The sequence below is a fragment of the Cynocephalus volans genome, chromosome 18 (assembly GCF_027409185.1).
Source record: "Cynocephalus volans isolate mCynVol1 chromosome 18, mCynVol1.pri, whole genome shotgun sequence".
In the NCBI taxonomy this organism is placed as follows: Eukaryota; Metazoa; Chordata; class Mammalia; order Dermoptera; family Cynocephalidae; genus Cynocephalus; species Cynocephalus volans.
This window is the reverse complement of record NC_084477.1, coordinates 8,835,029-8,851,705: the sequence shown is the minus strand read 5'-3', so window position 1 is coordinate 8,851,705 and position 16,677 is coordinate 8,835,029. Positions and strand designations below refer to the sequence as shown.

General features: G+C 50.6%; 2 protein-coding genes across 17 annotated transcripts in view; one reads left to right on the top strand and one right to left on the bottom strand.

Annotated features, from left to right (window-relative positions):
- The window catches only part of COQ8A (coenzyme Q8A), a 40,193-nt gene extending 34,547 nt beyond the window's left edge, over positions 1-5,646 (top strand). For all 3 annotated transcript variants that reach the window (XM_063082742.1, XM_063082744.1, XM_063082743.1), the window contains exons 6-15: positions 282-404; positions 1,718-1,803; positions 1,961-2,101; positions 2,427-2,508; positions 2,588-2,681; positions 2,819-2,960; positions 3,272-3,379; positions 3,565-3,630; positions 3,905-3,991; positions 4,725-5,646. In XM_063082742.1, the coding sequence (XP_062938812.1) occupies positions 282-404; positions 1,718-1,803; positions 1,961-2,101; positions 2,427-2,508; positions 2,588-2,681; positions 2,819-2,960; positions 3,272-3,379; positions 3,565-3,630; positions 3,905-3,991; positions 4,725-5,009 (1,214 nt within the window). In that variant the 3' untranslated portion in view covers positions 5,010-5,646. The remainder of the gene's footprint in view (positions 1-281; positions 405-1,717; positions 1,804-1,960; positions 2,102-2,426; positions 2,509-2,587; positions 2,682-2,818; positions 2,961-3,271; positions 3,380-3,564; positions 3,631-3,904; positions 3,992-4,724) is intronic.
- Positions 5,647-9,738: 4,092 nt separating this feature from the next.
- The window catches only part of CDC42BPA (CDC42 binding protein kinase alpha), a 302,649-nt gene continuing 295,710 nt past the window's right edge, over positions 9,739-16,677 (bottom strand). For 13 of the 14 annotated variants that reach the window (XM_063082825.1, XM_063082826.1, XM_063082831.1 and 10 more), the window contains 3 exons: positions 13,393-13,510; positions 12,208-12,365; positions 9,739-11,804 (listed from right to left, as the gene is read on the bottom strand). In XM_063082825.1, coding sequence (XP_062938895.1) covers positions 11,673-11,804; positions 12,208-12,365; positions 13,393-13,510 — 408 coding nt within the window. In that variant the 3' untranslated portion in view covers positions 9,739-11,672. Of the gene's footprint in view, positions 11,805-12,207; positions 12,366-13,392; positions 13,511-16,677 lie in introns of those variants that run through there. The other variant, XM_063082832.1, reaches the window with a different exon arrangement.

Genomic DNA, 16,677 nt, shown 5'->3' with positions numbered 1-16,677 from the left:
CTCCAGCTGATCGTGCCCTTGTACGCAGCCCTCACCCCCCCATCCCCAGGGTGTGATATGAGGAAGAGGCCCCGTGTTTGTGTTTGACCTGGGCGTGTGCGTCAGGGGAGTGCTGGTGCAGAGCCTGGGGAGCACCGTGGAGGTGGATGTGGGACGTGGGCTTGGATGCCCAGGAGGACACAGGCATTGCCTGAGCCCCCTCGATCAGGCTTGGGGCAGGCTTTTCCCATGGCACTCCCAGAGCCCTAGAGCAGCCGTGCTGACCCTGCTGGCGCCCGCAGGAAAGAAGGCCGTGCTGGACTCCAGCCCCTTCCTGTCGGAGGCGAACGCGGAGCGCATCGTGAGCACGCTGTGCAAGGTGCGGGGCGCGGCGCTCAAGCTGGGCCAGATGCTAAGCATCCAGGGTGAGTGTCGCCGGCGGGCTGCCTCTGCCCCGGGCGAGGGGCTGGCAACTGCCAGGGGCAGGGGTGCAGGGCACTGCACCTGGACTCTGGACGCTGGTGGGCAGGATGTGGGGGGCAGGGAGGGGTGTTTTCTGGTGACCAACTCCTGCTGCTTGCACACGTCCTCGGAGACTGGGCTGTGCGGGTATTTACAAAAAGCATCTGAGACAGGAGCCCCCAGGCATTCTTGCTTTTTTCTGGGTGTTTTGAAATACCCAGAAGTTGTGCTGACAGCTGGCGAGAGTCCTGCTGCTCTGCCATGTTGGTTATAGTGGTGTGGGGGGCTCACAAGCCTGCCATGAGTGACGTTGGGGACCTGGGGTTTGTGACCCCCAGGAGGGAAGGCTGGGGAGGTGGCTCCAAGAGCAGGGCCGGTGCTGGGGGTGGGGGCCCCAGGCCTCGTGCTGGAGCTCAACAGGGAGTAGTGGCCTGCAGCTGGTACTGAGTGTAGCCTTGGGAGCAAGCTCACCTGCACGGCCACCAGTGGATGTGCCAATGTGCCACAATAGAGCCAGCGGCTAACTCATGGTGGCTGTGGCATGGGTCGCTGCCTGTGGTCGTGCAGCTCAGCGTGGACTTTCTGGAAGGCCTGCAGGCAGTGCATGTCTGGAAACCTTTGATGCTCAAACTCCGTGACTCCACGTGCAGCACCTTAGGTTAAGGACAGCTGGGAGAAGGGGTGGGCACCGTGCACCGGGAGCTTCCCCACGGGATCATCGCGCTAAGCCGGGCTGCGAGTGCGTGGGGGACCCACATGCAGCGCCTTAGGTTCCTGTTGACCTTTTGGTGAACGTTCACGAGAGCGGGCTCCTGGTAGGGCAGGTGCAGGTGTGAACATGATGTTTAAAAACCCACCATCCCGGGTCATAGCGGGAGTGCAGAGCTCCCAGCTGGGCTGTGCGGCCGAGAGTAACCGCTCACCCATGCACGTGGGCCGTGTCACGTCCCTGGCTGTGACGTGCCCGGGCGGGGCGCCTCTGTCGCTGCCCTTGCTGTGTGCACAGCCCAGGGGCCCGCGTGCAGGTGGGAGAGGCGCTCCCAGGGTGCGAGGAGGCGGCGTGGCTGGGCCTGCTGAGTGGTGTCGGGCCTGTTGCTCGCCGTGAGCCTTGGGTTCCAGCGCGTAGAGGGGCGAACGGCACCTTGGCCTCCCTCCCGGTGCCGGGCTCCAGGAGGCCGCACCATGCACGGGGTGACCGGGTGGCCGCCATGTCACTGGCCGGTGCGCCGTGCTGCTAAGCGCTGCCCTCTGCTCTGACTTCTCTCGTGCCTTCCAGACGACGCTTTCATCAACCCCCATCTGGCCAAGATCTTTGAGCGGGTGCGGCAGAGCGCCGACTTCATGCCACTGAAGCAGATGACGGTGAGCCCAGCGGTGGCACATCTGCTGGCTTCAGTGCCTCGGTCCCCGTCGTTAGAGGGGAGCGGGGGCCCTGCGGCAGCGGGCAGACCGGGTACTTCTCAGGGTGTCCCAGGCGGCAAGGCTGCACTCACGGCCCGTCCCTGGCCTTTCTCTCCAGAAAACCCTCAACAAGGACCTGGGTCCCAACTGGCGGGACAAGCTGGAGTACTTTGAGGAGCGGCCTTTTGCAGCCGCCTCCATCGGGCAGGTGCATCTGGCCCGCATGAAGGGTGGCCGCGAAGTGGCCATGAAGATCCAGGTACACCGGACGCACTGCATAGGGCCTCCACACCCCACATCCCCTAGGGCACTCTCTGTCAGGGCAGGGCCCGCGTCTCACCTTGTCTTTCTGTCCCCAGCGCCTGGGTGCACTGGGTGCTTGAGAAGCATTTGCTAAATGAATGGCTATGGGGGGGTGACAAGGTTGATTTGGAATAGGCAGGGGCAGGGGACAAGTGATGTGTGTCTCTTGGGGGCCTGAGGTGGAGGGAGGGGACCCTGGGTTAGTGGCTATTTCTGGTAATGGGGGATATGGGTGGTGGGAGTAGAAGGTGGAGAACAAGTGACCCCTTCCCGCCCCGCAGTACCCCGGCGTGGCCCAGAGCATCAACAGTGATGTCACCAACCTCATGGCTGTGCTGAACATGAGCAACATGCTTCCAGAAGGTCTGAGCAAGGGCACGAGTGGGTGGCAGGTGCTTGGGATGGGCTCTGGGGACCCACCCTGACGCCCCTCCCCACCCAGGCCTGTTCCCTGAGCACCTGATCGATGTGCTGCGGCGGGAGCTGGCCCTCGAGTGCGATTACCAGCGGGAGGCCGCCTGCGCCAGGAAGTTCAGGTGCGGCTCCCTGCAGGGCAGACTCTCAGCCCCGAGTGAGGACGGCATCCTCCAGAGGAGCAGGGCCCTCCTGGTGGGCTGTCCCAGGGACAGGGTGCGGAGGGGCTGTGACCAGGTGTGACTTCCCCCCCCCCCAGGGAACTGCTGAAGGACCACCCCTTCTTCTACGTGCCTGAGATCGTGGACGAGCTCTGCAGCCCCCACGTGCTGACCACGGAGCTGGTGTCCGGCTTCCCCCTGGACCAGGCTGAGGGGCTGAGCCAGGAGATTCGGAACGAGGTATGTCTGGGTGGCAGACAGGGTGGGGTGTACCTGCTGTGCCGCCTGTTGCTGGTGACCTAACTGTGAACTGTGAATGGTATGAACGTGGTCTTAGAGCCCCAAGGCGCTTGCTATGGAAGCAGGGCCAGGGGACTTAACGGGACAAGAGGGCAACTGCCACCTCCCCCAACCCAGGTGGTACATGGGACTCAACCACCACCTGGGCAGAAGTTGGTGTGGGGTGTGAGGTGCTGATGGGACTCAGGTTCTCCTCCCAGGTCCCCAGGCAACCTGGTGCTGCCTGACGCAGGACCCCCTCCTGTCCCCAGATCTGCTACAACATCCTGGTTCTGTGCCTGAGGGAGCTGTTCGAGTTTCACTTCATGCAGACAGACCCCAACTGGTCCAACTTCTTCTATGACCCCCAGCTGCACAAGGTGAGCCCTGTGCGGGGCACATGAGTCCCTGGCTGCCCCTCCCCCAGGAAAGTCAGCAGAGTAGGCGGCTCTGGGATGTGGAGGTCTTAGCTTGACCTTGAAGAGATCTCCTCTATGGCATCCGCCCTCCCCTGTCCCCTGCCGTGACACAAGAGCCAACCTTCCCCTGGTGTCTCCATCCTCAGGTGGCTCTTCTGGACTTTGGGGCAACGCGGGAATATGACAGGTCCTTCACTGACCTCTACATTCAGGTAAGGCCAGGAGAGAGGCCCTGGCCTTGGCCCACATTATTCTGAGGCTGGGTGGGACAGGAAGCTGGGGGACTCAGAGGGTAGGGGAGTGACCGGGCCTCTGCCCCTAGGTCTGCTGACAGTGGACAGGCCACAGCCCAGTTGGACTCTCAGCCCTGGCTGTGGCCTCCAGGCCTGGGGTCTGGAAAACAGAAGGATAAAAGCGGGGTAGGCAGGTGGTTGGTGTTTGGCTCCCTGGACCCTCAGGAGTTTTTCTTTCTGTGCTTCTGCCCAGATCATCAGGGCTGCTGCTGACAGGGACAGGGAGGCCGTGCGCAAGAAATCCATAGAGATGAAGTTCCTCACTGGCTACGAGGTTAAGGTGAGCGTCTCCCAAGGGCCCCGTGGACTCTGGTGCTCCACAAGGCCCTGCTGGGGAGGGGGGATGGGGCGGCTGCTGGGTGGGCTGGGGAGCGTGGGCATGGGCCGCTTTTTCCTTTGAAATCTTAAGTGGAACCTCAGTATATAAATGGATGAAAGCACAGGGGATAGCTGCCCCCGAGGGGTCCCCACAGAGCCCTGGGCCTCCTTGGGTACAGTCTGGAAGCCGGGCCCGGCCCCACCCCACCCAGCGCCTCTGTGCATGAGACTGTCAGAGGGCAGGGCTCGGGGGCAGGTGAGCTGGGGGACTTGGGGCACTTGCTGTGAAGCTCCCTCTTGCCCACTTAGATGAGTGTACGTGGGCTTGTCCGAGCGGGAGGGCAGATGGGGTGGAAGCCTCCCTGGGCAGAGGGTGAGGAGAGAGAGCAGCAGCTCAGGCTGTTCTTTTTGGCAAGAACAATATTTTATAAAAACATCACAAGTTTGAGTGCGTTTAGGCAGGGCTCACTCTGGACTCTGCCCCAGGCCCCACCACTCCCCTTTGTCCCACATCCAGCCCAGGTCACACACTGATGTTGTTTTCTTGGCCCCTACGGGACCAGTTTATGGCCCTGCTACCGTTACTTAAAAACAAAGGACTCACCTGCCTGACACTGTCCTTAACTTCTAACGGGAACCCCAGGGCTGCGTGGGGCTGAGCCCTGTCGCCATTTGTCCCTCCTCTCCTCCCCCAGGCCATGGAAGACGCGCACTTGGACGCCATCCTCATCCTGGGGGAGGCCTTTGCCTCGGACCAACCCTTTGACTTTGGCACCCAGAGCACCACCGAGAAGATCCACAACCTGATCCCCGTCATGCTGAAGCACCGCCTCATCCCCCCACCCGAGGAGACCTACTCCCTGCACAGGAAGATGGGGGGCTCCTTCCTCATCTGCTCCAAGCTGAAGGCCCGCTTCCCCTGCAAAGCCATGTTCGAGGAGGCCTACAGCAGCTACCGCGGGAGGCAGGCCCCACAGTAGGCTGGCCCCGCAGCCTGTGCGTCACACGGTTTTACTGCTACCTGGTGGTGGGGCCAGAGGCGCAACAATGGAAATGACTCTGGCGATATCCGCCCGTTCCTCGGTCCCCCTCGGAAGCAACTCTAGATCGAGGCAATTTCATTCTCTCCTCCTGTTCCCTAACGGGAGAATGTTTAGCAGAGAGTACTCCTTTCAAGTCCCCACCACCACAACAAAAACCAAACACCCACAAATACAAAGACAGAGAAGGGTTTTTGGGTTCGGTTATTAACTGTGGAGCATCAGGTCCGTGTGTGTGTTTCTAGAACGAGATCTGTGTTTTCCGCCTGCGGTCTGGAGCCAGAAGTGCCAAGCTGAACAGTGCCAGTGAGCACTGCGTGACCACGGGCAGCCCGCCTGCTCCAGCTGTTCTTACACCTTCTGACAACTGAATGTCTGCAGAGGACTGAGGCCTGTCGGGGACGGCCAGCAAGCCCAGCACAGCTTACCTCTGCCGGGCATCTGTCAGGGGAGAGGCACGGGGTCACTGCTTAAACCTGAAGGGTCAGCACAGGCTCTGCGAATTTTTGTATGTATGTCTGGTAATGATCTAAGTTACTTGTTTCAATTCAATTAAAAAAAGTGCTTGTGAAAAGTGCTCTGGTGATTGATTGTACCATTGTGTCCTTTAAGAACTGTGAGAACAACGGTGGCCCACCCCTTCTAGCATCGTGGTGGTGGCAGCTCTCTCAGTAAAGGGTCCTCCGATCCGATGGTGACTGCAGAGACCCGCCTGCATGGTTTGCACACCCATTCCCAGCGTGAGGCCCTCGGTACCTGAAATGGAAGGCTCGGCCATGTTCATTGTAAAGGCGGGGGGCAGGCGGCGGAGGATGGGAAGACGCCGTGGTGTCGCTGTTCCCGCCACGCTAATGCAACTGTCCATGCTGACACTGGCAACAGTGGGAAGATGGCGACACCAGCCAGCAGGAGTAGCACTGGGCCTGCGTCTCAGGAAAACACACTGTAGAGAGCAGCCGCCATGGAGGAACACTGCCTGAAAGTGGCTCTTCCTGGGGCTAACCTGGTTCACACTGAAGGACATGGCGTGAGAACATGGTTTCCCAGGGCTGTATCTTTAAATCCCTAACATCTAGTGAAGGGCTGGACTTGTGGTAGCACAGACAGAAAGAGTATTTGTTACTGTAGGCTTTGATGGTCAATAATGACAAAACACTGAGCTGCAGGCTAGACGCTGTTCTCAGCACCTCACATGTAACTATGACACAGGAGAACACTGACGCTCAGGGTTTAAGTGGTGGAACCAGGAGATTTGGAACAAGGCTAGTTAGTGTGGTCTTACTGTCGACACTAACTAGAGTCAACCAGGGGCTGGCAAACTACAGTCCATGGGCCAAATGTGGCCCAGTGAGTTTTTTAAAGTAAAGTTTTATTGGAACACAACCACTCACACTTATTTACATGTTGTCTAAGACCGTTTTTGCACTGTAACAGCAGAGTTGAGTAGCTGTAACAGAGACTATATACAGCCTACAAAGCCAAAAATATTAGGCAACCCTTTACAGAAAAAGATTGCCAAGCCCTGTTCTAAACCATTGCATAGCTGCTGCCTCTAAAGCACGGCACACGTTATGAGGAATCAACCAACAGTCAAAAACGTCAATTAGGGCCGAACCCGTGGCGCACTTGGTAGAGTGCTGCGCTGGCAGCGTGGCGACGCTCCCGCCGCGGGTTCGGATCCTATATAGGACTGACCGGTGTGTGCCGGTCACGAAAAAACGACAAAAAAAAAAAAAAAAAAAAAACGTCAATTACGTGGGAAATGCTAACAGGGAGTGTCCTCAGAGTAACTGTTTAGCTGCAGCCAGTTTAGGATTTTCTTTAAGACCACCCCCAACCTTACCTGTGTGTCCTTAGATGTACCATTCCCACTCAGCAAAAGCAGTTTAACACTAGCTCTTGTTTGAAGTGGCTACTGATTGACTGCAATAAGCAGGCATAAAACCAAACTGCTCCACATTTACACTGTCAAGGCTGCTCACGAAACCCTGTGCAGGCAGAGCTTGCTCTTGTAGACCAGACAGTAAGAGGGAAGTTTTGAGAAGAGGGGAGTGGAAAGCTTCAAGAGAATTTACCATTAATCTTACCTGAGATAATGAAGAAACTAACAAAGTCTCAGACTAAACCACAGGGGCCTACGAACCCCATGTCGTGCAAGGAGGAAGCGTGGACCGGGAGGGACGAGCCGGAAGCAGGATCAAAGGAAACATCGCGAGTCATCGCCTTTTCTCCACTGCTCAGTTTTTAAATGGGTGGGGGTTGGGGGGGGCGGACGACAAAATACTCATAACAGTCCTGTTTTATTGCAGTACATCAAAGTCTGGTTAATATTAAGTGATACCAACATAAGATATTGGTGAGGAATCTTTTGTTACATCTTTTACTATCCCACCTTAAATATTTCTGTGCAAAAGAATCCACATCATTGTTTGGTAGCAGAGAATCTCAAAAAGCTCCCTAAGACATTGAGGGCATAAAACCAAACAATGAAATAAGGAGTGATAAAAGCCAAAGCAATAGCTTTTCCCCTTCCATACACACACATTTGTCAGCATTATATTCTAAACAAAAAATGATTACACCTAGACCATGCAAAACTGTACAATAATATTACAATGAGAAAAAAAACCCCTAAAAAATTTATAAAATAAATGATATCACACTATCAAATAAAAAGGCAGGTCATTTTGTCTTCAGGGGATTTCAAGGTGGATGTGGGTGAGGCGGTGTCCCCATGACTGCCACGGTGTCCCCATGACTGCCACGGTGTCTTGCGCATAGCGGCCGTCCCCGGCCTGCTGGGTGAGGACGGGAGGCCGCACCCCTGCCGAGGCAAGGCTCTCCTTCTCCAGCACGCTCCACAGAGAACTCTGGACTTGAGCAAGGATTAAAGTCATAACAAGGAAAGACATTTTCAAAGGGCCTCAATGAAATACCATGCAGCTCTTCTAAAGCAGGGGCTGGGGCGGGAAGAGGTGGGGAAGCAAGCGCCCAACTAGCTCCCATTGTGCCCAGCGCACGTGGCTACAGCAAAGTCTGGCCCGCAGCAGGAGCGTCAGGCTGTTCCAGGTGCCCCTCTGGTCAGCAAGGGGACGTTGCGCCTTAGCCAGGCTCACTTAGCTAGGAGACTGCGAGGTTTGTGATCACTGCCTAAGGCCAGCAATCAGTCCTACTACATCGGGTGAGTTAGGATGGCCACCTGCCCTGCTCTGGCTTTTCTTTAATGATACCTGAGATCCACATAAATGCCACTGGTCTTTCTCAGAAATAGATGTGGTCACTAAGTAACAAAATGACGTGATTCTAACCATTGGATAGGAGATAGAGACTGAAAGGCAGCCAGGGAATGACAGACTGTTGCTGTAAACGTAACAGGAATTTCAGATTCTCCTCTGGAGCCTAGGTACAAGAACTGATTGGAAAACCAGACAGATGGGCCCTTTCTAGTCGTATCTCCTAGCCACAAAGCTGTGCTCCCTGGGAAAGAACGTAGCCCACTAAGTGTAGTGTAGTGTGTGTGTCTATGTGTAAATATGTATATGAATATATATTTTAACCACTAAAGAAGTAAAATCTGCTTTAGCAATCATTCAACAAGGAAGAAGGCTTTTGTTTTTGGCAAAAAGAAAAAATACATATATATAATTTTATGCACCCAAAGCACATGACAAGATCAGTCAGAATTCAAGAGGAGACGACAAATTGGCTGGACATAGCACCAAATACCAACACATACAGACCATGCCAGGTATGCCTCTGAATGTACTTTTCCTTTCTGTTGAGGAGAGAAATAAGTCCTGCACAAAATCAAAGGATGACTTCGGACAGTGATAAAATACCTTTTCTGTGGCCTTCGTTGCTGACCCTTTGCGTGATCATGTTTTGCTGCCCTGGAACTTAGTCCTCGTCTTTTCAAATCACTATCCTTGGGAACTTCTGAAGGTAACAGGCTTCATACTTAAGGGTGGGATAAGCTCAGGAGGACGATCATTATCTTGTGAAAATCTCCCACAAAACTATTACCCCTGGCAGTGATTCTCTCCCAAAGTCCTTCTTTTAGAATCTAAATATATTTGGGGTTGCTCTGTATGACTGCTGACACTACTTACGATTGCAGTGGCAAAACCAGAAAGTGCTGGGGTGCAATCCACTGGGTTAATACGAACAAGCTGCCAGTCAGCCTGGCAGCCCGGGGAGCCTTCAGACGCTCTCTCTCTCCTGCCCTGCCAGGAGGCTGAAGAGTATGACTCATTGTAGTGGAGCCTAGAGTTAGGTAGGGTTATATTTTGATCCTAAAAGCATCCTTTGAAAAATAAGCACCTATAAGCAACAAAAATTCGCAATTAGTTGTCAAAGCCACAAAGCAATGGCTTAGTGGAGAGCCTGTCAATCTCAGCTCTCTCTGGGAAGAGAAGAAAGAGAGGAAAAGGGAGGGAAAGGAAAGAAGACAGGGAGGGCGAGCAGGACAGGAGGGGAGCAGCCCCCAGCAGTAGCTGGCAAGTCGATCCCCGCTCGTGTGAAGTGCCCAGGGTATGGAGCTCCCAGAGTCACGGGGCAACAGCCAAACTCGAGGTCTGACCCTGGGTGTTTGGGCGTACAGAAGTAATTCCGCATGACTCTTCTTTTCCGAAAGCAAAAAGTTTCGGGAGATTAGAATCATGCAGTGAATTATGCCCTCCAAAATAAAATATAATCAAATCTGAGCCAATACCGAATCCAGAATGTTTTATGTGTTAAAGCTGTCATTTTTAAATTTCCTATTATGACCATCTATGATATAATCCCCCATCAGGATCCTTCCCCCTCACCGGGTCTCAGTGACATCTCCATGAAGCAGTGTCACCCAGGACATGGCCTCAGCTCCCCGCAGCAGCAGCGAGCAGGTGAAGTCCCCAATGTCAGTGCTGACATGACAGGGCTTGGACACTGCAATCCCAGATTAGCAACTGCAGGACAACTTTCTGCATTTTAGCTGAATCTCAAAGAGAGGAGAAAATCTTTTTTCTATTTCTCAGAGAAACTTAGATGAAAAGTAAAAGAGAGGCAGATTCTCTTTACTTCCATGAGATATTTTTATTTTTATCTTTCTCTACTCATGTGCTTAACTGGTGAAATGACTCTGTAGAAGTAAGTTCTTCTGGTTCTGTATCTCATTTCCTTACGGCAATTAAAACAGCAGGAATTCAAACGGAAATGTACCTAACAACACAATACAGCAACCGAGGGAGAAATCCAGTCAAAACGGCCATGCTGGGCTAACTTCTTGCCTGCGTACTGGGGTTAATTACATCCGTTTTCCACTGGGTATGGGGAAGAATATTTGGTTAAGGCTGTTCAAGTCCTTGCTTTTGAGGTTTATGTTATTTGGTAATGAAAGCCTTTTTGCCCAGGCTTATCTGAGGAAGCTCACACTCACCCTCAACAAAACAAGACTCCTCCCTGGGAAGCCATCTCCAGCCCCAGGATGGACACCTCACTGTAACTTAGGCAGGGACAGGATTAGCCCAGGGGAAAAGAGCACTTTTCTGAACCTTTTTAATGCACCTTCAGAAGCCACGACACTCCCTGTGCCCTTTCAGATGGAAGGGATCGGAAGGTGACAGAACTGTATTTCTACATTCATCTGCAGAAGATATCAAAATATAATGAAAAACTAGAAGTGTGGTGCGAATCCACCTCTAGAAAAAGAAATGTCGTGGGTAGAGGTGAGCTTGCCTTTTTCATGCTGTTGCTGATGTGGCTTCAAGCGGTAAAACTCTGGTGTCCAGGTCGCACTCCAGACCAACGGAACCGGGCTCTGCAATGGTTTCTAACGCTCCCCAGGTGACTGCAGCCTGCGAGCAGACTGAGAACAGGGTCCTACAGGAACTCTGATTTCCCTCACGCCCACTCTACGAATGTCATCTGGAGACTTTTCTACCTTTTACATTACTTAGCTGGGAAACAGACGAAACATTTTTTTTTAAATTAAATGATCTCTTTCTCTTATATACGCATCTATCTTTTGTTGAATACAAGACGCTTCTTTGGACTATATACATTCAGTATTTAACTTCTACATTTATGTATTTATTTAAACTCTGTATTGTAGTAAAATATGCATTGTTTTAATTTGTAAGGACTTCCTGGCCACAATCAGGTTGACACTCTAGTGGCTGCTGGGTGACAGCTCAGTATGCCAGAGACAGACTCTCCCCTGCTGATGTGGAGAATCCCATGCGCTACTTTGGGACTAAAATGAGACTCTACTGTGAAAACAAAATCTGTCTAGTCTTATTCTTATCACTTACATTGTGTAATCTGTCTACTTAAGCTACCATTTGGGGGAGGGGTGAAGTATTACTGAAGCAATGCTAGTGTATAGAATGAAATCAACATTCGTCTAAGCTGCTTAATGGAAGTCTGCCTTTGTCATCACCGTTAGGCGAGGGGCGTGGACCTGCAAGTCACATTGCGAGAACTCTGGAGTCCCTACCCTGCTACTGCTGCCAGCCTCTGGTCACATTCAGGCCCAGGTGGAGGGACGAGTGACAGCGAGGGAAGAGGTGAGTGGAAGGGAGCTGAGCACAAGCCACCCGCGCGGGGGCCCAGTGCTCTTGAGGCTCACGGGTCCCAGCTCCCGCGGTCGGTGCTCTCCAGAGAGAGGCTCTTGGTCTTTCGGGGTGAAACTGGGCTTGGGGGGCTGCTCAGGTTGGAACTGTTGGAAGCTGTGGAATGTCTTGGAGAATCAGAGTCCTGTAAGGCCCAAAGTAAAACATTAATGAGAAGCAGCAGGAAAAAGAGGGAGACAGGAGGGGCTCAGGTTACCCCAGATCCCCTTCAGCCACCCTGACCAAATGACCTGATGTGGCTTCTATATTGCCAGTATATCACCTCTTTTGGGAGCTCAGTGAGAGGCACAGAAGATAAACGCTCAGAGTCCTTTCTGAAGGCCTTTAGAACTGTAGGTATTTCATACAAAGGCCAATAGAAGGGTGAATGGCTCTGGGAAACTGTCATTTGCAACCCAAGTGACTGGCTGCGCTGCCCCCGAGTGAATGGAGACCCCTGCTGCAGCCAGGCCCTCCTGGGTTGGTAGGATTACTTGGCTTTTTCATAATGATGTCTCCAGGCACAGCCGCTCCCATGATCCACTCACCTCTCCATCATAGTCCCTGGCCGGGGCATCGCTTCCTTGGTCCATGCCCCCCGAAGACAAAGAGCCCTCTGACGGGGAGGGCAGAGGCTGCCGCTTTGCACTGTAGCTTCCTCCCGAGAACTCCCTCTTTAACGCGCTGCCATTCTGTGTGGATGACCCTACAGCACACCATCCAGGCAAAACTTTACATATGCGAAAGAGGACGATCCTTCAGAGAGTGTGCAAACTCAGAGGGGACAAGCTACCCTTCTTGGGTCCCACAGTCGTCCTTCCCCTGATGGACAGTAAGTGCAACTGGGGCACCACGGCTCCCAGGCTCAACCCCAAGTCCAGCGATTTTGCACGGTTGTTTCTGTCACAGGCCAGCCCAGGGACTCCTGGTGAGCAGCAGCACTCTCCAGGCGGTGCCAGCCACCCGAATGCCCTGCTCACTAACGACGTACGGCTTTGAGAGTCTGTCCCACCTGGGGGCTCACAGCACCGTCCGTGCGTCTCTTTCGCAGCTTTGAAGATTGCATCGTGTTGCAATCATGTGCTGGCCCTTCACTGACCACCTTGAGCTCCAGTCCCTGCTTGCTCTGACCCCTGCCAACCTCTCCCACTCCCTCACTATTACCACGTAGCCATAGTGACCTTCTTTCAGCTAATCAAACATAGCTCACACATGACCCACCTCTAGGGAGGGGATGTGACTTCCCTAATTATTCTTTTTTTTTATCAAAACATAATTGATTATATATATTTGTGGGGTACAGAGTTGACTATCAACACTTCTGTACAATATGTGATGATCAAATCAGGATAATTAGCATATTAATTATAAAATGTAATCATTCTTTGTGTCCATTAACCAATTTCTTTCTAAGCCCCCTCCCCCTTTCTCACCTCTAGTAACCACTATTCTATCTAACATGAATTCATCCCCCCCACCACAATTTGTAATCTTATTTGTCTGTCTGTCTCCCAAGTGGCCTGCAAGCTCTAGAAGGCCTCCAGGACTATTTCCTTAACACCCGCACTTGTGCCTAGGAGGCCTTACCCAGCAGGGCCTGAGACCCTGAAACCACTCGAGCATGCAGTGAGCATGCTGAGTAGGTGATGAACACCCCCCCATGGGATCTGAATGGCAGGGGGCAGCCAGCTCCCTGCCATGGAAGCACCTTCCTGGCAGCCTGGGCCACTTACTTGCTGACAGGCCACTGCTGGCGCTCATGGAGCGACCTGGTTCAGGGCGGGATTTGGTGATAGATGGAATACTGACTGAGCCACTGAATACTGTCCGACTTTCCTGAGGCCGAGGGTTCTAAGAACAAAAGAGAAAGACACATTCTTCAGCAAGAAAAAAACTGATTTTCTGCAGAGATGTCTATTTTCCACTCTAACTATCAAGAAATAAAATTATCATAGGGTTCAGATCCCCACACTGGCCAGCCACCAGAATAATAATAATAATAATAATAAAATAAAATAAAAATAATTGTGACTAGAATGATACAAAGTAAGGAACAGCAGATTATATAATCCCTCCTACCCGTAAAAGTAATAAAACCCTAACAAGAAGTAAATCTCACCTCAATCAAGAATTAGTACTCATCCTTATACTTCTTGAACTTCTTCCCAACCAACAGAATTTTTTTGGTTGTGAAACAGTTAAGTAAAAGTTACATGGTTAGACATGATAGTGGAGTGTAGAATTACATGGACATTTGCACACTGAAACAAAGCTTTTAATATGTATGAGATTTTCATTTGCCTAGGATAATTCAACCAATGAATAAGTCCATTTGGAAGAAAGTCATTTAAAATCACACTCTTCTCAAGAAGATGTTTTATCAGTGTGATATTGAATGTGCCATTGCACGCTCCCAGCCCAGTCACCAGGCATCTCTACTGGCTCACATGCAGTACCACTGAGTCAGAAATCTGATTGTGGCACAGTCACAACCCGGGCGAAGTTATTTAACTTGGGAACATTAGTTTGAAAAGTCTGCCATCTAATTATTGGATGATCTTGGTGCCCATGGTAGGAAGGTGGGCCGCAGAACACTCTGTAGATCACACACGCACAGGAGGGCAGCGGGGTGTGTGCAGGCTGAGCCGCCCCAGCACGGCTGAGGACAGAAAGCACGCACCTCCCTGACGGCTGGCCCTTCGGACCAGAGGAGGCAAGATATCTCAGTGTTCTTACAAATCCTCAGCAAGGCAAACTGCATATGCCATTTTACTAACACCTCTTTTACTCCTCGCATCACTTTCTCTATTTGTTGATATAGTCCCAGCCTTATGAAAAACATTTTCTGATGCAAATGGGCTGAATCTCTTTAATTTCTTATCATTTATAAGCAGATTTATACATATTTATTTGGAAAATGTTATCTATTCCTTCTTAATTTTTCTTTGATGGCCACCACATGATGGTAATTTTGCTTACCCGTGGTATCTACTCTTATCCAGCCCTCCTGTCCTCCCTCAGCTGCTCTGAGAAGTTGTGACACAGAGGCAGCGTGGTGGCTGGCGGGCACAGGCTGAGAATGAAACACCTGTGCCCCACAGCTGACTGATGACAGGCCTCAGGCCTGCTAGTTACACTCTGTGCCTCAGTTTCCTCAGCTGTATTGTGGGACTAATACCCATCTCATGGGGCTTTCCTGAGGATTATGGTAATTACGGGAGTAAAAAGAAGGCACTTGGCCCAGTCCCACTATGTGCCTTTCTTCCCCTGCCCTAGTAATGACTCCTATAGCCACCTGCAGTGTCATTTTCTCCCTTCCCTCTAGTCACATCAAAATAGCAAATCTGCTGCAAGGGGGGTAATCACCAACTTTACATGCCTTAAGCCAGACCATAACTCTACAATGAAAATGCAATGAAAAATCACATAAAAAGTAGTCAAAAACACAAGTTTTGTGACTTTTCCACAGGATCAATTTAAGTCAAGTCAATTAGTTTATTGAATCAGAGTATTAACAGGCTATTTTCCTTTGAAAAGAGATGACTGTCTTCATATGATGCTATAGGTAGGGTGGTTCCTTTATGCTTTCTACACTGTCAGAAAATCACACAGTGTCATGGGTTGATTGAATTGTGTCCCCCAAAGTCCATATATTAGAAGCTTAATCCCCACTGTTAACTGTCAAGGATGGGAAATCCTATATGGTAATTGAAAGGTGGGGCCTTGAAGAAGTAAACTAGATTGTAGGACCATGACATACTGAATGGATTAATAACGGTGGTCATGAATGTGGTTTGGAGGGCTTTAAAGAGAGTATGAATGAGGGAGTCAGTCTCTCTGCTCTACCATTTTTCTGCCATGTGAGAACCCTGGTCACTGTTGCCACCACCAAGACCTTCAACAGATGTGTTCCCTGCACTGTGGACTTCCCAGCTTCCAAACCTGTAAGCAATAAATTTTGTTTTCTTTATCAATCACCCAGTTCCAGATATTTTATTATAAGCAACAGAAACGAACTAATACGCATATAGTCACGGCCACTAGCATATAAAAAAAGTGATCGGAAAATATATTTATATGCTTTTAAATTTTACATTTATTATATTATATGTTTATAGAGAAACTGTTGTTCTCTAAGTTCTAAGTTCATTAAATTGTTTGCCATTTTCTGATTATAAAGGTAATACTCATGAACTGTAGAATATATGGATAATAATGGAACCATAAGAGACCAGAAAATTGTCACCTGTGAACTCACCAGATACTATTAACATTGGTGTATTTCCTACTCACCTTTTCTTCCAACATAATTTTTTTAGAGTTGACCATACTATAACATGCTTTTTCCAAAAGCAATAGAGCACAAAGCTAACTAGTGTATTCTAACATGTCACAATTGTCTATGTCATTTTACTGTTTCAAAAACACTAAGTCTTTTTTAATCACTTAGGGTTCAGAAAATATTACTTTCTCTGTGACACAGAATACATCAGAGAAATTCATCCTGCCACACTGTTCGTGGCATGACTTACGCTTGTTCTTGACTTAGGTTATTCAGTGTTAACAGAAATCTATCTTACCTGAATCCTTCACAAGTTTCGGCAAGAGAAAAGGCCTAAATGCTTAAACTACCTTTAACATATTTCATTAAACGTCCTCCCATGTGTCCCTTAAACACAGAAAACCAGGGAAACACTCAGTAGGTACATCCCCATCTACACGCACTCCCTCGGGGACCTCAGCTTATTGGGTGACAGTTCAGTTTGTCCTGATTATTAGTAAGTGCATAGTTGGCAACTTTCTAGCCTCATTCCTTTAGTCATCATTTCTTCTGCTAACTGCTATTATGACAACTCTAAACTCTAGCACCTAAAAGTTAGGTGCTGAAAAATATTTGCTGAATAAATGAATGGATTATATCTGCAATACCAATTTTCTACTTGACGTACTGGGATTAATTCAGTTAACAATGTAATTTATGAACTTCAAATTATGATCCTTCCTGTAGAACATATAGT